A 24820-nucleotide genomic window follows, 5' to 3' on the forward strand; every position below is an offset into this window, starting at 1 on the left:
TGCTGTTATCACTGGTGAACTGCAGCACAGGAATGAAAGGCCAAGGTGAGAACTCTTTAACCTACTTTTGTCAGGGAAGATCTGTAAACCACCACATTATGGCCTCCGGTAATCACAGCCAGATTCTGCTCTGCAGGTGTTTGCTCCATCGAAGGACCAGCATTTTCAATAACTAAACTGCAAACAAGCCTCCCTTGATTTTCAAGATAAAAAGAAAATTGGAAGGGATGAAAAGAAAGGAGCAGAAATACTGCTTAAACTGGCAATTCCTTCTCACTTGCTATGATTACTGAAGGAGCTTGGAGCATTAGGGATCAAGTACACATTTGTAATTCCACTCATTAGTACCCTGTTCCTTTTTCAACTTCACAGTTAAAATTTATGTTTACTGTTACTATGTGTAACTACGATTACATACAAGTACATTTATAACTTTTAGAAAGAATTAGGAATAAAGTTATATTTAGTTTTGGTAAAGCATTTTGCTTTGTCTTTTAATGTAGCTTTTGAACAGGTAATTTAATTTGCCTACCTTCCAACTGAATGACAAGCCATTCAAAGAACAGTATAGGGAGCGGGGGAAGCAGAAAAAAAAGTATCTTAGCTTGATGCAATCAGTCGAGTAAATGTGTTCTTTCATTACTGGTGCACATCTATATACATTCTGGTACTCCATGATGAAGGAGGGAAAAAGGAAAAAAAAAGGGGGGGGGGCTGGGCTTTGTGGTTTTGTTTTTATTAGTAGCAGATAGCCCACAAATTGTGTACGTGAACATACATTGTCTATTTCCTGTCATATCCTCATCCAGATCTTCAGGACATGAATACATTAAATATACAATTCTTTGAAAGATGAGACTAAGTAAAAAAAAAAAAAAAAAAAAAAAAAAAAAAGGAGTGCTTGCTTTCAAATCTATTATTTTTCTATGTACTTTTTTAGCAAGTGTCTGGTTCACTCCAAAGAAAGCTTAGTTTAACCCTCTAAGGCTAACATAAGTGTGGGTGGACACACTAGTTTAACTTCAGCAGAATGACTAATTTCAAATTGCAGATCTCTGTTAGTGGCATTGATGCATAAACCATAAAAAGCACAGCTTGTCTCTCAGATGCCAGGTGCATATTCACGGTCAGTAGCTAGAAAACATCTTCTTAATCGCAAACTGAACATATTGGATCTAGAGGTGATTAAAAAAACCACTCACTCTATAGGCTTGATCTGTATCTTATTGATCTTGGTGGCATCTAGACCAGGCTTAAAGTTATTTGTAGACATTCACTTTTCCAAGTGAATCATTATATTTCTAAAAATAGCTACTTAATAGTTCATTAACCGAAAGTACTGACGAGGGTCTGAGTTTGAATAACCTTTCTGATATGTTTTCTCAACAATAGCCTTTGCCACAAAATATAAATAAAACCCATTAAACCATTTTGTAAATCACAGTGGTCTGATGAATTTTGAATAAAACTGACGCAACTCATTTTAAAGCTGCTCCATTAGCCAGTATAGTCTAATCTTCATTTCATTTCTTCACTACTGTTTCATCTCTGGGAACAGGGACTATTCTCAGTATTAGTAAGAAACCCCCAAAAGAATCTAGCACTTGGTACTAAGTTTTTGTAACATTAAATACATTTGTATGCATAACACATTTTCAAATTGATTTGAATATAACAGTTAGAACATAGTAGCTGGGTGTATCAACAAAAAAAATCCCCAACAAAAAAAGAACCCAAACCAAAACAAGACCCCAACTATGCACCCCATAAAATCCAGCAGCTAAAGCAACATTACCTTTTCAGCATTCAGCCTCAAGATATTAAGATGAATGAAGAAACTGGTAAACCCAGAACTACTTTCTCATACTCTCTGTATATCCCAATGTAATTCTTCACAACAGTTTGTCAAGCTGAAATTTTCAGTGTTTAGACACAACAGAATTAAAAAATTTTGAAGCATCTACAATGCAAAAAGACACTTTCAAGTACATACTACATAGAACATGATATTTTCATGGTATTCAGTAAAGTCTGGATGTTTTCCCCAAATTTGTTTTCACACAGCCATGTAAGTATTAGTTTTAGAAAACAGTCTAACTCTGAACTGGACTGGTAGTGATGCCTCTGAGATCACACTTTTGGAGATTCAAAAGGATAACTCTCTGGATATTTGTGGCTTGAAATCCTGTCCATTTGAACCACTTAAGCCTCTTGCTACAGGATAAAAATAAACAAAGAGAGCAGAATTAAAAAGGTTGAAACCAAAATTGCTACATTACATGTGTTGTATTTGGCAGTTTGCTAATTTTGGGGAATACAGTTTGTCTAGACACATTCACATCACTGTTTTAAAGGTAAAAGCCTAAGACATAAAAATTATCAGTAGCTGGACATTCTAAAAACATGCTAAATAAAACAGGAATGCTGACAGGCAACATCTAAGACCAGCTCCATAAATATTAGCACTCATACCACATGGAAGTCACTTACTTCAGTCAGCATGTTGCTATTTCTGAGATTACTGTGCTATGCAAAGGTACAAAGTAACCAAAGCATGGCTACTGTGAAAAAAAAAATAGCTAAGACCCAACAATGTTTTAATATAGTATAAATCAACATTCCTCTAATTACAGTGGAAGAGCAAGAAGTTTGAAATTCTAGAAACGTTTATTTTACAGTGAACTTTACAGTGAAAATGTTTACCTGTTTCCAGTTATAAGCTGGCCAACAACTCAGAGCAAAATCCATACCATTTATACGCTTAGGCTGCCAGGCAAACCCTTCTATAAAATTAATTGTCAGAAAAATTTTATTAGCTCCCTAACATCTCTCTCTGGTGGGCAGAAAGAATTAAACTTATGCAGCAGGTTAATCTTGATGTTATATGGACCTTTTTTTTGTTGGCCTTATGAAAATCTGGAAAAATTACAAACAATTGAAAGCTTGCATTTTCCATGCCTTTGTCCTCTACTGTAATCTTTAGGGAACCTAGCAGCATCACATGTATCCAACTTTGCATACCTACATGTTATGTCATGAAGGAATAGAGAATCACTTCTCTACAATGACTGCTTCCCGTGAGAATATCCTCCAGCCTACAAAAACCTGCCTCAAAGCTGAGAAACAAGGGCTCTGTCCTGCAACAGCTGAAGCAGGATTACAAGTTTAACAGAGAAGTATAAAATCCCAGTATTTATTATTTTTGTTACTTCTGATGACTGTTGTCAGTTTTACTGCCCTTAACGTTGAGGAAGAATTTATTACTCAATCCTAACTCACACAAAACAGCTTAAACAAAATTTCCAAGTGGCGAAGACAAGCTTCAACCACTGAACTGCAGTGGTCGTTAGAAGAAATCCATATATGTTGCAATTCTAGATATATTTTTACAATACCCTACCTGCAAAATGTAATTATCCAAATATAGCCACAAGACCAGACTATTATGTAGCTTCCTCTAGCGGTCAGTCCCTAAATCTTGTTTCTTCTGCTATTTACTGTAGTTAATTGTTATTGAGAGTCTATACTTCAGCTCTCTAATACAAAAGTCAAAGAAATTAAGCCAAAACATATGGCAAAACATTTGTTACTGATATTAAAAGGACAAGCAGTGAATTCAGCAAAAAACAGAATTAGTATTTTAGTATTCTGATTTGCCCCCTTGTGAATATACATTATAGTATATTTAGTTACATGGTCAAACATGACTTTCCCACGACAAGACTCAGGAAGCAAGACAGATGTTAAGCTTTCAGCTGAGTCTTCAGATATTTGCTATGAATCATCCAAACTTTGTTTTGACCCTGGAATTAGTGTGTGTGTGTTTTAATGAGGCTTATCGCTGCACAGTAGGTTTGTTTCTGCAATACTCATTTGAGGGAAAGAGCAATTAAAAAAGGCATAGCGAAGCATTCACCAAATTTGGAGGCCACTGAAATCGGATGACAATTTGATATACCCCTAAAATACTACAACAAAAATCAAGGCAACACTATGATATGAGATGGGAAATTAATAGAGAGAAATGTTATACTGAGCATCAGAAAGATTTCCTTACAGGTTGAAGTCATTAAGGAAGAAGAGGGAAAACCCAAATGTAGAAAGTGACAACTGGCCATTACAAAACATATGATATTGAATAATCCAACTCTTAAAAAGAGTGCAGTTATATAACATAACAGCCATCTCTGATTCCTGACTCAAAATTAAAATAAGGTAATTTAGAGTTAGTAATCTGCTCAGGTGATCTAACTGAAAATAATCACAAGGATTATGTTATCTAAATTGTACAGCTAGTAGAAAATCATATCGCCCACGTGCAGTTTGAAAATGCTTTAAAATCTGTGAACCAGTAGCTCTGATTATAAGGCTATTCTTTGAAACAGCAGCAGTAACTTTCATGTCTAGCTGAACACCTTCCATTACTTGAGAATCTTTTTTGCCTTCTTACACTAAACCCCATAACTTCCTGCATCTTGTTTTGACTCTGGAATGAGAGAAATGCCTCCCAACCTTTCCCCCCCTCCCTGCCCCTCTCTTTCCCTTAATGCCTATAAAATTCCATTCAGCTTTGACAAAGACATTAAGTCCCCAAAATTGACATAACCATTTATTCATTTATACATTGCCAGCAACAATGTGCGCTGCCAGTGCGACAATGACTGACAAAACATATAACGAAGCAGAAACTTTTTAACCAACAGTCAGGGACAAATTGTTTTCAAAACACTACTGCATATTCCCCTGGTAATCCTACAGGTAGCCCAACAAGGCTAACCTCACCAACTCCCTTAAATGCTCATCCCTCGATTGCAGAAGCTCATGTGGAGCTTCCACACCCTCTAACAAAAAACAACAAACAAACAAACAAACAAAAACAACCAAAAAAAAAGGGGGGGGGGGCATAACCAAAGTAACTAACAATGACATTTCTTTCCCTTTCCCTCTTTTCAGGGTATTAGTCTCCGTGTTGCCAGCTAATGCAGTTTGCTCTAGCATTCAAGGTGTGATTTGCCCCCTTGTGCCTAGTATTTAGGAATGTGCTCACTGCAACTGCTTCAAGCGAGAGGGTCCTCAAATCATTCAGTGCAATGCTTATGATAAGGGTACCTCAGCAGTTAAAATACCTGGCACTACAAATCCTTCTGCTGTTGGAATCTGCCTAACCTCATTCATTTTTACAGCTGGAATCAGCTGGAAAGTGTCTGTTATTTGCCCTCAGGAGAGCACACAGCAAGGGATTTACAGCACAGTAACTAACCTCAGGTCTTGAGTTTGTTTATTCCCTGGCATATCATTACATCCTTGGGGAAAGATAACGCAGCTGACAAAAAATGTCACAGCCCCTCAAAATAAATAATATCTGTCCAATTTAGGGGTGTGTGGCCAACTCTGTTTATGTTCCTGGCTTTCTCTGAGCACATTTCTAAAGCTGTGTACTTTGTTAGAAGAATAAGGAAAGAGAAAGATTCAGTTAGATATCTTCTCACGAAAAGGTCTGTGCCTGTTCCTCATCACTCTGTAATGGCATTTTGGCATTACAGCAACTGAATATGCAGTGGTGTTTGGGTAGCAATGTAAGAGCCTAATAAATAAAACAAGAAAGTTGAAGTAGAGAAAATTCAATAAAATTTCATGCATGCTTTTCATTTTTCATGCTAAGGATCAGAATATTAAGTACATTTCAGTACCCAATTCTGTAATTAAGTATTAAAATCACTCATCATTCCTCATATTCCATTAGAATTAGAAACTCCAACCAAAACCCAGCATGTCAGAGACAGTACAAACAGTAAGTCAACAATGTAATACCATACTTACGTATAAGCGACAATTAAGTGTCTCTAATGAAATGCTTATGTCCTAAATAGACAAGACAAAGTAAGTAGAAAGATACCTGTTTTGCCAGCATGGAATTGAAGGTAAATGATAGCCAAAGACTACTCTTCCTACACACATTCTAGGGTTCAGCACACTTAGAAGTTACAGAATTAATATGGTTCTAGAAAGAATGGTCCTGATATTAATTCTAATGCATCAGAGTATTTCAATTTTAGGATTGTTTGTTAACTGCTCAGTTGCTGGCAGAGTAAATATCAATAAAACCCCCCTTATATAATACAACAGAACATGAAAAGAAATGGTCAGTGTACCTGTATTGTATTGCTTACAGCTTTAAAAAGAAAATCAGCTATTCTTTGGCTTATCTCCACATACCAGATTTTAAGCTAAAGAAGTGCAGACCTTTTCGTGCAAAAGTTCGCTTTGAACAATATACAACTTACGCATTTCTTCAATGACGTCTGGATCACATTCTCTGTATTTGTCTATTTCTGCCTTTAGCTGCTCTTTTTTCTGCCGAAGGACAGCAAGTTCCTCTATTAGAGCTGCACGTTCCGCCTGAGGATTCAAAGTATTTTGGTAAATATGAAAAAATACAAAAATAAAAATCAGTAATTATTGCAAAGAACTTTTTAAAAAAAAAAAAAAAAAGATGTAAATTTAAAAAGCTGCTCTCAGTACTGCTTTCTGTCAATGAACCAGTTGAGCATTTTATGCACACACAAAAATCCCAGTGACACTAAATGATATCGACTACAAACGGGAAGTAAAAAAAAATAAGGCGAAAATGGATAAACAAAAGAACAATTTTCTACAACCTTTGAACTCAACGCGGTTTGACAAACTCCAAACAGATCTCTTAATTGTTGGGCTTAAAGGTTAAATGATATTTAGGAGTGCCAGTCTTGTAATTAAAGACAGCATTGCAGAAAAACCTACCATTCACACTTCCACAAATCGGGATGCTGTGTATGAACAGGCTCTGAATCTATTTTTCTTCTTTTTTCCAAGTCATTTAAGAGCAGTGGTCTCAAAAATAAATACAGATATTTATGACGTGATAGTCTTTGCTGGGAGAGGATACAATATCAACCTCAAACATTATGTTGATCAATAAGGGTCTGCAGACACTGACTCAACATGAGCTCTCCCATAGCCAACTCAGCACATACTTCTAATTCAGTCTGTAGTTACAGCCAAACACTGTAACTGGCTGGTATTCAAAGAACTCATGCTAGGGCACTGGGTAGCCTAAAAAAGCCAGATAGCATGAGTTTGTAAGCCATCCCATCAGGTTTTTAGCCAATGGCAATCTCCATGGCAGCCCAGCAGTCTGAGGTGTTTTGATTTTGCGGGAGGGGGGTTGTTGTTGGGTTTTTTTATTTCAAACTTCCATAATCCCAGTGCTTTTGCCAAGAGTCTGGAGTCAGCACGTTCTGAAAATGCAGATTGGAAATCAAAAGCTTCCAGATGCTGGGGTATGGAGCCCAGCTGCTCAGAGACCAATATCATGATGTAGATTTCTTGGGACTTCTTCCTGATGTATAATCCAGAATCAAAATGTTGGAAGCATGCATCAGCCAGAACAGGATTTCCAGGACCAATAGCTCCTTGTAACTAGGGCAGGCCACATGGTGGAGAAGCCCAAGTCTTGAACAGTCCATTTGGAAACCTGAGAAGCACAGCTGCATGAGAAACCTGCCTGGGATTCCCTGATTACAGTCAAACCCAGAGCATTTCTATAAAACATTTTGGATTCTAAGATTTGGCACTTTCCTACAAAATTCAATTCCACCTGAAAACTTCTGCCGTCCCTGTTTATACGTTTATTTATTGGACATATAAACCACTTTAGACTGAGCATCTCAAAACAAATCAGCAACTTAAAATACCATATGAAGTATTTCTAACTAATATGCTACTTCATATGTATGATAAATATGATACCTAAATATTATTTTGCAGTGTTAACAGCTTCAGCATGCAAAGACCACCAAGCTTACATGGCTGCTCAGAACAGTAATTTAGAATTACAGTAATTTAGAAATCTTATAAATAAGATTAAAAAAAAAAAAAGACCCCCAGCACCTAAGTTTACAGTTACCAGATTTGGCAGTTCAGCAGCCATTGGCAACTTTGGTACGTACCTCTGGGTAGTTCGAGTTTTAAGATATCTCTAAATCTGAAAAAGCCTGGAAGATTACCAGACTTCAGGCAGTCACACATTTTCTCAGCCTTGGAGCAGCCAGTTGTCAATATTTTACTCATTAGTGTATGACCAACTAAGGAATAATCTAATATCTGATTTTTTTTTTTTTTGTCCTTTTCTCATCTCCAGTATTTAGAATTCTTAATGGATTTCCAACAGCTACATCAGGATTTACAAACTATGCATACTTGTAGCCCTATTTCCTGGTAGGAATGCCTCCCCCTGCAAAGCAACTTACAGTATCTTCACGTCCAATTTTTGATTTCTCAATGCTTTTTTGTAAAGCCTCTTTTTTCTGACTGCTTTCAGCAAACTGATAAAGGAAACAAAGCACAAAATCAACCTATTTCAGTAACATATATTAAACATACCTATACAATCTGTATACATAGAAATATATTTAAATAAACAGGTGGATGTACACTTTTAAGTATATATATTTATAACTTGTGTAATAAAAAAACCCACAAAATAAATACAAAAGCACCCAAATGTAAGTCTGAGGCTCTGAACCACAGAAAAGAATTACAGGAAGTAACTTAAAGTCTAAGAAATTTTCACTCCTGTGGCAATCTTGTTATGTAATGCATGTTCAGCATGGGACCAAAATCCTATTTTATACCATAATCTGGCATCTCTATGCAAAGGACTCCATGACACGGAGGCTTTGGATTAGACGATTTCCTTTGGTTCTGTTCCAGCTCTCCTCATTCAATGGAAGCAGTGACAAAAGCTGTGGCAGATCCATCTGCTCAGCTGCTGATACCAGTCTTCCCAAAGTCTGGTATGCCATTGGCACGTCCCCAATCCCTTTTGCATACTGGTGAAGAGAAGGCTCTATAGGTCAAAGGCATGTAAAGCCATGGCCCCCTTTTTCTGTGCTGCACTCACACTGCTAGACTTCAGAGTTCCCTTCCTCGAGGCCTGAGGCAGAGGAATCTCGCAGAAGTCGCATCTCACAGGGCTGGTGTGAATACTCCCTCCATGTTCCTGTTACTCTAGGAGGAATCATTCGTGAAGAGAGATCTCTCTTCATTAACCTGCCACACATCTTGAACCAGGCCCTTCCAGTTTAGTTGGAAGTTTTCCAGAGACACTTGGGAAACTCTTAAGCTCAGCAGAATGTATGACTTGCCCCTCAGGGACACAATACTGAGAATTAGCCAAAGCAACTTGAAATATTAAATGAGATGAATGAGAATGCAAAAAATCTAATAAAATACAGTTTGGAAACTAGTTATTGCATTTGAAACCAACACAAAAGAAAAAAAAACAAAACAAACAGTAGTATGCTTTGTAAGTACTCACTCTTTGGTTTAGCTTCAAGACGTTCTGAGCACCAGTCAGGTAGAAAACTAGCATATCAGACTAATTGTGAAGATGATGAAGGTCGCTGTCAGAGCCCAAGTTTCATTCTGCCCTCCCCCAAAAACCCCCACATGAAGCCTCCACTTCTACATTCCCTTTCTCACTGAAGATCCCACTGAGTAGAAAAGCATTCTTAGACATTTCTTGCAATCCCTAGCCTACATAATTTAACTGTATCATTTACATTCTTGTGCAGCTGAAACACCAAGACCACATTCATACAATACAAACAGAACTGTTCTGGAGCTATAATCACTTCTCAATTTCTATTTAAACTCATGTTCAGTCCATATTTTCAGAAATATGTATTAAATGTAAATGCATGATAAATATCAGGCAGAGCTTACTGCCAGGTCTCAGAGATCAGCCATAACGGTAAAAAGAAACTCTGTACTGGTGGTCTGTATAGATTAGGACCCAGCCCAACTGCAGCTCCCTGGGTTTAGGGGCTCCTTTTATAGCTCAATTTTTAAAAATTAATTACTCTTTCTGGATAAGTATGTTTTCATACATGTGTGAGCACACACACAGACAAGAAGGTCTCTCTTCAAAAAGAATGTTTTCATTTTTCTTCAATTTATACAGAAATTACACTAATGGTAAGGCATATATAATTTGGGGAAAAATATGTCCAGCTGTTTACTCATGGCTCTCAGTGCAAGTAACCACAGAGGCAGTGTGGGTTTCAGTATGTGGCTTGAAGTACACCAACATCTTAATTTTAGTGGATACTTAAACAGTACTCTTTCTGGGCTTTCCACAAAATTCTTAAAATATTAAGTGCGTTAGTCCCCACATTATGCCATACTAAACAGAAGTATACAGTTCAGAAGAGGACAAGTACGTAGGTGCAGTTTGCAGTTCATGAAGCCTGGGGAAGACAAACACCAGGACACGCATCTTTCAGTATCTCTGAACAAAGAATTTTTCTGGAACAGAACTCGCAGAGGAAGCAGAGAAGCCAAGGAGCTTATCTAGGCCCATATGCCACAAGTGCAAAGCAGCAGCCAATGCTTTCTGCAAGACAGGTCATAAAGGTGTCGCCTTTTCTGTTTTTTCATATTCATGAAGTTCTTTAGGAATGTTTCTGCATTCTCTAAAATGGAAGCACAGAAGGAGCTCTCAGGAAATTGCAATAGAATCGTAAAAGCTGGTTTCCAGCTTGGAAGCATGTTTCCCAGTATGGCATCTTATTATTTTCTTGGTTCTCTATATTCCACAGCATTTAATCATGAAAGAGACAGTAATGACAAACACTGAGGACTACAGAAATTTCTTAGATTCTGACCTACATAACATGCAAGGCTGCCATGCCACAAGGTCAGAAGATTAAAAGATCTTCCTCTGCCTAAAAGCAGTGATGATTTTTAAACAATTTTATTCAAGATTTTGCTTTCTTCTCTCACAGATTTCAATTTCTTAGTTTTTTTTTTTTTAAATTCTGTCTTCACAATCAAGAATTTACAAAATAAAATGAAACCACAGCTCCTTGTGTATTATTTAGAAATCACAGTGGGTATTCCCATGACAACAAATAAAAGATGAGGATAAGGAAAGGAATAGCAGAAGGAGGCAAGATACTGAAAAAAACCAAACATCGGACAAGGCTGCAAAGGGCGAGAAACAGATGGCCAGGATCTGTGCAAGAAATCTATGATGATGGGAGAAGCAGGAAGGCTTGGATACAGAGGTGGGAACACAGCTGAAAATAACCGTACATGAAAGAAGGAAAGACAGTCAGCAAGGATAAAGGAGTCAGAGGAAGGATGAACACAGACAATAAAATACTTGACTGAGAGGTAAGAGCAAATGGCAGCTGACAGGTTATAGGGCATTAGAAGAAAAAAGAAAAGCAGAATTTGCAAGTGTTGTGTATGTATGACAGCAGAGGATCACATCTGGCCAAATACAGTGACTTACTTTCCCACTCACCAGCTGTAGAAAAGCCTGACTGCAAAGGACCACAGTAGCAGATGGAAGATTTCAATCCTTGGAGCAATCTCGGGACATTTTTCAAGGGAACTGGCAAATAATTTCTCAACGAACAATAACCACCCTGAGAGAAATCCAACTCCTGCCAATAGCAGTGAGATTGATCTGGAGAAAAAGCTACTTATTGTCTCCCCTCTACATTTCTTAAGAGATGTCTGGTCTGACACATGAACAACCTTCTGCCACAAGTGTAGGTGACCAGGTATGGAAAACAAGTACAGAAAGAGATGTTCTACTGTACTAGAAAGTTTTGTGTCTCCAGTCTGTCTGCCTGCTCCAAATCAGCACATGATTAAGCAAGATGCAAGAAAGCTGGAAAAATGTCACCTTGGGGAAAGCTGTTCAAAGGAAGAGGAGAGAATAAATAATTAAAAGCTAAAAGTAAAAAAAAAAAAAATCTCCACAAGAGCGCTTTCAGTGTTTGCAAAACATGGTGGGAGCCTGCAAGAAGACAGATTAATGAAATAAGTAACTAGTGTCTACAGAACAGGAGAGCTGGGAAACAGTTCCTTTAATTTTACAGACCACTGTGGTCAATTAACTGACCGCTGGCCTAGCTTGGACACTAATTCAATCCAAAGTCCCCCAAAGGGATGTTCTTTCTTACTTTGCAAAGGTCTCACAATGTTTAGCTATACATTTGTGCAGCAGTTCGCATGTGCATAGTGCTATGTGCTGATGATAACCATCAGTTCCATCACAGGCCTTGGGGTCTGTTTTGTATCAAAGGATACAGATTAGATGTACACAGGTAATTTATAATATACTATGCACGCATTATTACTAGGGTTCCACTTTGACAAGTTGGTGATGTACATTTGGAAGAGGAACATTTAACCCTGACACGCAACAGCAGCAGGTTTCAGTTCTCTTCCTTCTCAAAACCTGCCTGATACTGTCCTAGCTCTACACGACTGGATTTTTATTCTCCAGCAAAAGTTTTTGTTGGTCGTATCCCTTCTGGTTCCTCGTTCTTAACCACTTTAACCACCAATATCCCACCAAACATGTAGCTTGTGTCCCTAGCACATTAAAATATCTACAAACCTGGTGTAAGCCATGCAAACACAGACCCTAGAGTATGTACACTGGACAAGAATCAAACCAAGGTCTCATACACTAACCACCAAGAGCATTCACAGCTGTTAGCCCACTGTCATTATGGTCTTAAAGAGAAATATCATATGCTCAGTTTTCTTTCTGCCAAAACACTCAACCAAAAATGGTATTAAAAACTACTGCTATTGCGAGCACCACTCACTGTGGCACTACAAAAGAACTCAAGACATCAATTTTTTAATTGTTTATAACTTTGTAAATTTATTTACTTTGGGTTTGAAGCTCACTATGCTTTGTTTCAGGCCAGAGGACAGGGCTTGTTTGCTTTTAGCTTAAACAAAACCAGTTCAAGAGTTTTAGGGTGACATTTGCAGTAGATGAGTATATTTCTTTCCTACATTAAACCTAACCCACCACTGAAAAACTTAAATGGAATTGACAGAAGGCATGGAGAGAAAGTACTTCAAAGCATTCCTCTAGATTTTAAAGAAAGATAAAAAAAATTTGAAGCCAGAAAGCAGACTAATAATATAGAGAGAGTAAAAATGCAAAGATTAACAGCCAAAGAACAAACTGAAAATATTGAAAACAGACCTGTTGTGTTAAAAGAAAGGCATGGAACATTACTAAAAGAGACCGCTCGGCAATCACTGTTGACTAAAACAATAAAACTTAAAAGGGGTGGGGGGGGGGGAAGGCAGCACATCAGTGTGCAGAATTGCTTTCTAAAGTACTACACAAAGCAAGCTAAACATACAACTACTTCTTTTACATATACAGTCACACATACATACTTGCCAGGGCCTTGAAGTACACAGAAGCAAACTTCTAAGTTAGCTAATTATGCTCACAGCGGAGTAGAGAATACTACCATGAACTGCAGTATTCTTACTTCTGCTCTGCTCTTAGGATCCCCACGTACCACTCATGAAATGCCAGTTTTGCATATAACCCAGCCAGTGAACTGAACTACAGTAGGAGCAGGTTCCAAGTTCACTGGGACTTCAGTCAGGGATGTGATGTACTCTTATTGAAGCACAGACAGCAAACATACACTTGTTATGTAAACACAATTAAAAGATTTTTTTTTTTCTTTTAAAGTTTGTAAAAGGAAGAGAAAAGAATCATGCAGTGTCTTACCCCAAGTCACTATAAATCACTTCAGCAATATGAAGTATGGAATCGTGTTTGCTGGGACTTAGAAGGAGCATGAGAGAAGCAACTGGGAGACGGCAATGGTTCAAAAAATACCAGTAAGAACAAGAGTAGAGATTAAAGCAATGTAGAATAAGAATTTCTAACTCAGAAATTGAAGAATAGACAACAAGATTTTTTTCAACAAGAGAACACCATAAGATGGACGGGAAACAGACTGTAGAAAAAGAGAAGAGACAGAGTTAGGCCCACCATATTTCTGTACACACAAGAATTTTTTTTCTTAAATACTGCATTATAGGTATACCGGCAAAATGTTCAATACAAGAACTTTCTTCTCTTTATGCACGCTACAAATTCTACCATAAAAAGACTACTTCATTTTTAATGCATTCTTTGAAAGAGTCAGCTGAAAAACTTGGGAGAAGGTAGCGAATAAATATAATTTTCTGGAGAAAAAGGAGACCCAAACCAAGTTATATTTGCTATTAAAAATGAAGGGCTGGTACACTGATTCTTTTAAGTGAATAATACTTGTTCCAAAATATCATGCTATTAATTCTGCCAGTGTGAAAGTTCTGTCTTTTTAAAGAAGTACTGAAGAGGTAACAAGTGGATATTTTTCAGTTTTGGATTGTAACTTATGTCAGTGATAAAAAAAGTTTCAGACACTCAAGCTAAGTAAGTGAAGGTTTTTTCAGGGAACTAACTGAACAAATATCTGACTCTCCATACAATTGTCTGACAAAGCACTACAAAGATTCTCAAAAAATAAGAATTCTGAAGTTAGATTTCTGCACTCATAAGCAGTATTTATATGTTTTGCTAGAGTATTCATGTGGGTAATACTGATTTACTTGCCCCTCCCACAAACACAATCCATTTTGTGTTTCAAGATTAAATTTAGGCCTATAATTCTGACTTATTTAGCATGCTAACGCATGAGAGTGAGACTGAAACATCACATGGTAAATCAGGCATGGCTCTATTCTCAGGTCATGTTGAGTATGAGATGAGTCCTTCTTCCTGCAGAAGGCAGGGTATCCAGAAGAAACAAATGAGGAATTCCCCCTCCATTGGAACCTTCAACCATCCATGTACAAACCTTATATTGCTAGCTGCAATTATTTTGAAGATTATTACTATACAGTAAACACCTCTACATTAAAAGTAGCTTTTAATTCAATTATTTTCCATCTTTTTAGATTTGCCATAATAGTTAAGTTAAAGTTACTTAGAGAAGATGTCTTGCTGTGAGCTTTTGTTTTTGCTTCATTCATTTGCAACACCATTTGGTAAGTACTAGTTATGCAACTGAAAATAATCACTCCAGGCCAATCTCCTTAATAGACAAAAGGTGAAAGAAACAGTTGTGCAGGCTGAATGAAAGACCTGAATTTCTCTGGCTCCTTTCAGAGTTGGCATAATTGGCATGACCTGAGGGACAGATGGCTGTCTACTCAGATACAAATACCAAGTATGCCCAATCAGCCTAAAAAAAAAAAAAAAAAAAAAGCTGAAACCCCTCATTCTTCAACCCTGCTTGACAAATGCAAGCAGTCTAATAGGGAAAGCTGAAAGAGCCAAAAGGCATATGCATGACTGACAAAACTATAGAAAATTCTAATACCTGGACATGAAGGATGCTTGTTACTGCATATTACTGTATTTGCTAAACCTACAAAGTCCAAGGCAATAGTTAACAGGTCTGTTCAAGACAGAAAGAACATTGAAAAATATTTTCCCTTGGAAAGAAAGGGAGAGAAAGAAAAAAAGTTCTAATTTTTCCCTAAAGGGCTTTTAAAGATTGCTATCCTAACCAGTTGGGCCATACACTGACAATGCCTTCAGAGACTAAGCACAGACAGTCCCAAGTTAAAATACAACATTCATCTGATATTCCCTGAGCTCAAGTCCTGCCTAAAGACTACAATAAACAAAGCAAAACTTTATTCCACAGATTTTTAAAAAAGCCCAAATTCTACACTGAGATATTATCAGTAAAATAATAAACCTCAGTGAAATACATTTATCAAATTTCACAGTTTTGACAGCACTCTTACATATTCACTTTTTATGCCAATTTCATCATTTTTAAGTAATGCTCAGACAGATAACCAAGTCATCTCAAATTCCTGATACAAAGAATAGTCCTTGACAGAACTACCATGTATTCAACAATAATGAGCTGTTTGACTGTGACGACAAAGACCTTTCCTCTAAAGTCTCCCTGCTTCAAACTAACTTTACACATTTTGGTTTTATACTCTGTTTTTTTAATTTTTTTTTTTATTTCATTCCTTTCAGAAGAGGAAAATGTTATGAAGTGAGACACATATAATTGCATGCTAGTATTTTATTTCTGCATGCATGCTAATTTTCTAAAACAAAATATGCTATATTAATTGAACAACAAGATTTTAAGGTGAAAGTCAAAGTTCAAATTAAATCAGATTACAACTCACTGTCTCCATCAAATCCAGCTTTGAAAGTAGTACTGCCTCTGCGCTATACCGAGGCTAGAAGGTCCTGGCCCTACAGCAGAGGAAACTTATGGGTTTGCCAGACAGTGCAGAACATCTAAGCCTTTAAACTTTCTCAGGGTGCTGGGTTTCTGCTCATGCTGAACTGTCACTCACACCTGCCATGGGGGCATGGGGAGATGTGCAGGGCATAGGGCTGCATCTGTGCCAGATTTGATTGGGCTTCTGGAGTGAGCGCCCCATGTTTATTCCCAATTTCTTTGCATTTCAGATTGGCAATTTAATTGCAATGTCAGGAATGGAGCCAGCAGCCAGTATGCAAGCCTCTTCAAAAAGGAAAGGTAAACCATATGATGGTATTACCTAAAAAATTCACAGTTTCACAGAAAACACTGTTAGAAAAAGCCAGTATTTATTCCTGCATAGTATCAGAATGAATATATAATATACGCTACTGGGGCACAGTAACAATATATCCTTTTTAATATAGTAGGATTCTTCCTTCAAACCTACTTTATAACCTTTACAGTTACTACAGAGCCAGATTTTTAAAAAAAAACAACAAACCTGCTCTTAAATCATGCCAATTTTAGCTTATGCTCATCAAGAGGGCAGGAAAGGAAAACCTACACTTCACAGTTGCCATCAATCTAGTTACATATTAACAGCTAGTAAAAGGAAAAGCATGAAATTCAGCTAATGAACACCAAATTATGAGGTTGCTTAATTCTAACAGAAGCCTCCAGAGCACCATATTTTTAGAAGTCTGCCGTGACAGCAGTAACTAAGCATACCCTCCAGGGCTTTGTAGCATGCCATTAAACTTAATTCCAGAAGGCTCTAATAAGTTACAGCATTAGAAGAGTATTCTCTGCTGGACATTTTAGGACTTACTAAATTCAGAATCATTTCAAGACATCAACATTTTTCAAATGCAAGATGCAACGAGGTAACAAAAGCCCTGGACTGCTTCAAATAAAACTTTTTTAGCATATTCCAGGAGACTGATCCAGCATCAACAAACAAATGAGCATAGATAAAATCAACATATTCTCAATGTTTAAATGATGCAAATTCTCAGCCTCTTGCTTTTAGGATACCTCTTACTGCCACAGCTCCCACTGGATGGTATGAAGTTAGCTAGTCATACCATACCAGCCTCACAGTTGGCTGTTTCTTTATGTGTCTAGTCCTTTATTTCAAAGAAAAGGTACAGGTCAGTGAAAGCCTGCAGGCTGAAAATAGGGAGGGGTCACTAATTGCCTCTGCTGGGAAAGTCATTACTACACAAAAGAGGAAAAAAAAAAAAAACAGTGAGCCAGAAGGGAATGGAATCACCCAGCAGACTGGGGCTGCAGATTATCAAAATGGCCAGGCCAAGCCAGGGAAGAACAAATAAATAAATAAAGGGAAAAAGGGAGGCCCAGCACGGATATGGGAAGACTGCCGTAACTGCTTAGTCAACACATTGGGATCCTGCCTATGTATTTTAATGAGCATTAAAAGAGAGAACTCTACAGCAATTAGACTTTTATTTTTCCTGGAAAGGGACAATTTATAATGTTTTCTGCAACCTAGTAAAATTAAATTGTGAGCATACATATTAAAGAAAAATGTCTAAATAAATAATTCCTAACACAAGTCACACGCATTAGTTGCAAAAGTACTGATGTACTTCTCTGGCATTAGAGGACAATTCTTTAACTATGCTAACTATTCCCTAACATTCATAAAATTCATACTAAAAAGATAGCTCTAAGCTTTTCTAACAGGTTTTTCAGCAAAGCTTAAGATCATGATAAACCTTAAGGCACTTTACGCCTGCAAGTCCTTTATGTTCGATAAATGAAAAAAGTATTTTTAAAAACATACTGAATACTGAATTACTACAGCTATTCAATTGATCATAATGTGAAAGTCTTGCACCCAAAAAATAAACTCTTCCATCAAAAGCATTAGGCCATGGACTCCAAAGGTGTTGCACATGTACCTCTAGGGGTAGCCCATCACTGCCACAAGGAGAAAATCCCCTGAGACCCTGTATTCAAAACCATCGACAAAGGCTGAAAATTGAAATAGAGATCTGAGGTGTGTAAGGAGCTCTGTTAAAGGCTCTGTTAAAGGCTGATACACCATCTACTGAGGACACTTCTACAAAGCAATGCAAAAAAGCTTGCTTCAACAGCACTAGGTCCCACAGGCACTCCTTGGCTGATTCCAAGTGCCAGCCAGGGTACACTCTTGTCCGTCATCTTCAGAGACGTCACTCAACTCCAAACACCATCAGGCCTGTTACCCCTCACTGAACATCTGTCATCTCCATGGATTTGTACCTCAATTCAGGATTGATTACTTTAAGCCAGCCACCTCTGAGCACTTGCACCTACTTGCAGTCCAGAATCAATCTCCCAAACTCTGTGGAAATACACTGACAGTTGAGTGAGTCAATTGGATCAAGGAGGAGGCTGCTCAGAGTGAAATGCTGTGGATAGCAGAAGTTTCTTATGCTTCAGTCAGTGGTCTGAAGCAGTCTCTATTCAGCAACTTTCCATGCAGTAATCCAGTCACAGTATTTCAGGAGGAAAAATATATCCGTCTAAAGGGGTAGAAATAAATCAAGCTGCATCTTGAAAGAACCTTCTGATGGTTAAAACTCAAAATTTTCTGTGTGTATTCTGAACAAATAAGGTTTGCTCCTTTTAGTTATGTTGTCAAACATCTCCAGGAGGCTTCGAGCCAGATTACTCACCAATATGATTATTTTTTTCCATTAACTATTTTCAAACCATGTGCATTCCTAACAAAAGCATTTCCTAATATAGCATTCCCTGAGACTTTTTTTTTTTTTTTAAATAAAATAAATCCTTTCTCTTTTCATATTTCAGTGCTCTGTCACATAGTGATGTGAAGTCGCTATTACGACAAGTTCATTCCTGGGGTTTTGGTTTGGTGGTGTTTTTTTTTTTTTTTTTTTTTTTCAACTAGCTGCCAAAGGAGAGTTAGTATGTATTGACTTCTAAATTCTTCCCCTGGCTCAATACATGAGTCATGGGAAGTGAAAATCTCTCCTCTTACCAACCCCCCTAGGGCAGGGATTTAAGGAATGAAATATCAACTAATCCCTTCCATCTTAACTAACACCGGCCCAATGCAATGCTTAGTGGGATTAAAAAAAAAAAAAATTGCCAGAAATTCTCCCCAAGTCTCTGTTGCTCACGTGTATCTTGAGGCGAGCACAGGGAACAGCATAAAAAGTCCATCCTGTATCCTGCTCTGAAAAGACTCTGTTGAATCTTTGTTGCAGTACAAGGTGACACCATCAGGCTCTTGGTCTCAGAAGGAACAGCAGCTATAATACTGTTTGCCATTAAACTTTCCCTTGCAAAGCCTAAGAATACAAAAGAATAACCCACAAGAAAGCAACAGCATGAGAAATAAGGTAGGTGTAACAATTAACAGTAAAACAGTGAAATGAACAGTTTAGAACTGAACAGTGAAATGGAACTATCACAAAACCAGACTGGGGAAAGGAAGTAAACTGGTTGTTTCCCCAAGCTACTGAATTACAGTGCTCACAGTACTGTCAGTAGTTAGACTAACAACTGCAAAATCTTTGAAGAACTGGGTATTTCAGTTCCCTATCTGTTAAAAATAGTACATTATGCTGTGGCAATCCTCTATGACCTTCTGGTTTGAGCATATATCCCTGTCATAATGAATGCCAGACACTCTTCGATGTCACCAAGGATCACTGAAGTTACTTCTGCCTCCCTTAAGCCCTGTAGTGTCAGTACTAAACCTGCCCTGTGCAACTCCAGCTGAGATCCCCCCAGTCACACTGGCTATGGCAGACAACGTGCTGGAGAGATGGGACACTTCTTATGGCTTCTGAGGGTTGTGGTTTGCAGACTCATCAGCTCTTGGGTGAAAAAGATCTCACTGTTACTAGTTACTTTAATTAATACTTAATTCAAGCCACTATAAAGCAAAATTCAACCAAGCATTAATTCACCTTATCTAAAACAGACAGCACACAGTTGCAAGTGTTTTACCAAAGATGTCGCTGAAAAAATGAAAGAAAATCTAAGCTGAATCTGTTTATACTAAGGTTACATCAGAAAGGTTTCTCTTTTCTTCACTCACTGATACACCATTTCCTACCTGATAAAAATGTTGTCAAGGTTTTGGATGCATATGTGCCTTCTTTTCTTCAGCAGGTAACATATCCTTCATATTCATATCCCTTCTGTAGCAACAGGTACATCAGAACAATACAAAAACCAAACAGGCAAGGGGGTTAATTGTATGAAACATACTAGCAGCTCTTGCCTGAGATCGAACATGACTGTGATTAACACGCTAGTTGCCCATCTCCAGTCTCCTCATTTTATGCTTGCTATGAAATCAATAAAAGGCAGCAGAATCATCAATAAATTATGATCTTTCAGCTTACACTGCATAGGTCAAATTCTTTGTTAGTTTAATAAAAACCCTAAGCTTCCAGTATTGTTATGCCAAGACTAAATATTTCATTTTGTCAAAATATAATTGATCATAGGTAATTCAAAACTTTAGAACCTGACTGCCAGGAAAATATTGATAAAGAATAAAACCGCATCCTTTCACCTTTTCTTATGGAAGGAAAAAAAAAAAGCAAACACCCTCTCAGTAAAGCTTCTGTAGTTCTTGCGACAAAGGTGAAGTGCCATTAAAAATTTCTCCACTTATAAACCTCATTAAAACAGTATTTCTCAATCTACACCCTTGTTCTAGTTTCACCATCTCATAGCTGTACTGATGCAACTATAAACCCATCTAACCAAAATGCAACTTCCAACATATTTTACTGTTTCAGTGGTCCAATTCACAGCTGTATAAGCATAACCAAGAGATGAAGAACAAGCACCTAGCAGAAGTCATAAACCTTTAAAAGCAGCCATGCCACTGCAAAACAAATCAATACAGAATCCATAGGGACCTACTTAGCAATTTTTACTTTGTGAGCTATCGGAGAAAAAAATTGCAGCAGATGCTACACAAACTAAAGTTATTCACTGTCCTTGCTTTTCAGAAAAACGGGAAGAAGTCCAAACAGTAACCCTGGGTTAGAGAGCGGCACCAAGATCCTAATCCTATATCAGATCAGCACAAGATTTGCCGTATAAGTCAGTTCAGGGGTTAGTGCCCCTCTCCAAACACCTGCCCCCACAAAAGCAAGTTGAAAGATGCGGGTGGGGAGGGAAGCTATGTCAAACAAGCATTATTTTTAATTGCCATATCTCTGCACAAGGTGATCACAGTGATGACTTAATAAATCCTTCCTGAAAAAAAATCTAAGGTATACACAACCACTGTGAAGTGTAACTTTAAACATCCAGCCAAATCTGGCTTGCTCTTCATTGTGAATACTGAGTCAGACTTCTTTGCTACTGAGTCTCTAAGTTGGGGTAGTGCTCAATAATCCCTAAAAAATCTGAAACAAATGTTTCAAGAACAGTTCTTAAACCAGCCTCCCCAGGAACACAAGCTCTGTAAAGATGCAGAGAGCTACAAGCAGCTTGGCTAAAACATTATGAAGTACCAACGTATGCAGGCAAAAGGCCCTGTAGCAGGCCCAACCTTGCCAAATGTAAGCCTCAGCGCTATGAATTAATACGAGAATTTGCATCACGGAGAAGCTTGTTCTGTTCCTCCACATTATTTTCGAATGTCTCAGTTCAGCATTGGGGATCACCCCTTTCCCTTCACTACTTACCCATGCCCTCAAGCAAATAAAGATATTGCCTCCTGGTAAAAAACCTTAATTGCAGTATGAACTGAACTGCTAGATTTTTAAACTTGTGCTTTAAGTAAGGTGGCTTGATTCCAGCTTTTAACGGCTGAAGAAAGACACCAACTCATATAGCTAACAAGTGATCTGGACAAGACACAGGAAGAAAAAATGTCTCTCAGCATGCCGCAAGCTGTATACCGGTATGATCAAAGACAAGCAACGTGCAACAGAAATGGTACAATAGCTTACTTTTTTTCCTCTGCTTTGCATGTTCTAACAAGAAGTTTTGTGATACTCAGTGACTGGATTTAGAAACCGTTAAGAAAATCTGTATGTGTTCACATCAAGAAGAATACAAACACTAAAATAGCTAATTTGAACTCACAGACAGAATCTGTTATCATCTTATAAAAACGTTCAGAGCGCTATTCATTGAAAATGTCACCTTTCCACTGTGTCAACAGAGAAGTTAAGTTATTTTCAGCTAGTGAAAATGTTTTTTCCCTGAAATGCTGAAATACTTCCATTCTCATCAGAAAAGCAAGGTAATGAATATAAGTATTTTTTAGGACTCATAACATGGTCTAAAGAGAGCTCTTGTATCAATAAGCCCATATGTTAGGAGCAGGACTTGGTTTGCAAATAAGGGTCTGGTAACAAAACTCTCTCAATTGGAACAGTTTTATATTGCGAAACTGTTTATATCAGCATAGTTTATCTCCTACACAGAAATAACCATAAAACAACATTACAATACAATAACTGCATACCTATTATAATTCCATAGTAATAGATGGTTTTATGTTTAATAATGTAACAGTACATTTAAAGCATATGTTTTCAGATAACCCATGGATACTTATGGTGGAGCACATTAGGCAGATTCTGCAAGACATTCCAAGAAGATATTCATCAGGGTATGCCAAAGACCTGCTCGATCAATTATCTTTAAAATTCATGATGGGACTGGGCCCAAGGGCAAAGACAATAAATATCAACTCCTTCAGTCAACTACTTGGCTATAATATCGAACATGAGCAAAACCAGAAAGTATCCAAGAGCAGATCATTTGCATTCAACAAGACAGTGGCATCAGGGTGTTTGATGAACAGAGCAGGAGTTTTGGCATGTATTTATTCAATTGCTCATTTGGCATTTCTGTTGTGGCAGAGTAAGTAGCCTGGTCTAAAACTCGTGTGAATATACTAATAAGCTGAGTAAGTTTACTAGGAAACTCAGTTCCAAGTCAGTGCAGAGTTAAACTGATCTCCTATATCAGACAAACGAAACTTCACTGGAGTAGGAATCAGTGCATTGTTACTACCAGTCAATAAAAATGAACTTAAGCCCAGTCACGCCAGACTAAGTTCATGCCTGAAAATAGTACAAGTGTATCCAGCTAAATCGAGGAATTTTTTAACATCTGGACTCATTTGAGTTCTGAAAACAAAGGCAGTAAAGGAGCAGGCAAAACTGTCAGTGGGACAACTTAATATTAACCAAGTCTCAGTACACACAAGGTACAGTTTATATCCATGATACTAATAGGTCACCTGAGATGCTGAGAAAGTTACTCAAAACATAGAGCAAGACAGTGGCAGAACCCGAAATTAAAGAGTCAGTAATTTTGATGACCCATACAGTACCACAATAGCTATCTCAAAAGGCACTTTCCAACTCATCCAAAGCACCTGCCTGAAAGGTTGTCAATACACAGTTCCAGTTAATGATGGGGAGGACTGCAGTACTTTCTCCTTACTGCCACAGACCCCTGAATGTATCACTAGCTCATAAAAATGACATGAATTAGTGAATAAGGAGAAAGGAAGTGAAAGTTCTAGCAAGTCTTACTCTTGTTCTTGAAAACTGAAGCAAATGCATGGGGCATGTGACAGAATACCAGTAGTCTCCTCCCTCTGCCAGATCCAGGCAAGCAGACACACAAAATACCTTCAGATAGCCGTCTAGAGCACCCGGGCCAGTAATTAAAATGTTCAGGGCAAAGGGAAATGATCTTATGTTGGTTAAAACAGAACAGTGGACTGGACTCTTTCAGTTTAGTAATGACTGAGATTTACAAGCAATGCCAAGGTTACCTCTCAGATGGTCACACTACACTCTATACATAAACAAGAGATTTCAACTTCATTGATCAGGCTATTTTATCTGCTTTGGTGAACAGTCTTCAGATTCACAAACTGCTTTTTCATTTCAAGCTGGGAAAAAAGCGTGTTTTTATACAATTAATTTGGAGCTTTAAAGAAGTAGCTGAAGTTGACAACGCTCTGCATAGAATGGCAATGACGATACCAGAGCTATGCCTGAAGAAAATAACGTCTGTAAAGATGTGGAGATGCTACCAATAATTTTGCATTAATTCAAATGATTCTTTAATGAATGGACATAATGCTAAATAAGCATGGGAAAAGTTGGCAGTGTTGTGGTGCAATCAGACCATAAAGCTAGTTTATTGATCTTGTTATCATGTACTCTAGTTGCAAATGAACTGATGAATAGATGCTTTCCCACTCCAATTAGAAGAAGCAAGAAAGACAGTTCCCAAAATGTCGGAAAGAACCTGATCAATAGAACAGCAATGTTGCAACAAAAGATGCCTTGCTCTTCTGCAGAAGATCATGACCAATTTGCTCTTCTCTCTTAATAAAAATGCAATATGGGATTACACAAGTGCTCCCAAATTAAGCTACCGATAAAAGCAGAGAGGAAAGCACAATGGCCATAAGTAGAAATCATTGCCACATTTACTTGGGTTATGCATTTCAGTCCTCTCATGGCATTCAGATCATGACAACATGATGGCCTACATTATATAAAAGACACATAAAAGCATATGCTACCTAAATATTTAGAGGAAGTCCTTAAATGATATTTTGCATCATGAATAACCTGCTTTCACCAGCAAGTAGACAAAAAGTCTTC

General features: G+C 37.7%; 1 protein-coding gene across 4 annotated transcripts in view; it reads right to left on the bottom strand.

Moving 5' to 3' along the window:
• Nucleotides 1–24820, bottom strand: part of MND1 (meiotic nuclear divisions 1) — a 42613-nt gene that overhangs the window by 13301 nt on the left and 4492 nt on the right. For 3 of the 4 annotated variants that reach the window (XR_005933113.1, XM_030010652.2, XM_030010636.2), the window contains exons 5-6: nucleotides 8289–8363; nucleotides 6285–6399 (exon numbers count right to left, since the gene is read on the bottom strand). Coding sequence is in view for 2 of the 4 variants with exons in the window: in XM_030010652.2 (XP_029866512.1) it covers nucleotides 6285–6399; nucleotides 8289–8363 (190 nt within the window). In the remaining 2 variants the exon portion in view is untranslated. Of the gene's footprint in view, nucleotides 1–5820; nucleotides 5863–6284; nucleotides 6400–8288; nucleotides 8364–24820 lie in introns of all 4 variants that reach the window. The other variant, XR_003922874.2, reaches the window with a different exon arrangement.

This window comes from Aquila chrysaetos, chromosome 1 (genome assembly GCF_900496995.4).
Source record: "Aquila chrysaetos chrysaetos chromosome 1, bAquChr1.4, whole genome shotgun sequence".
NCBI classification, from domain to species: Eukaryota; Metazoa; Chordata; class Aves; order Accipitriformes; family Accipitridae; genus Aquila; species Aquila chrysaetos.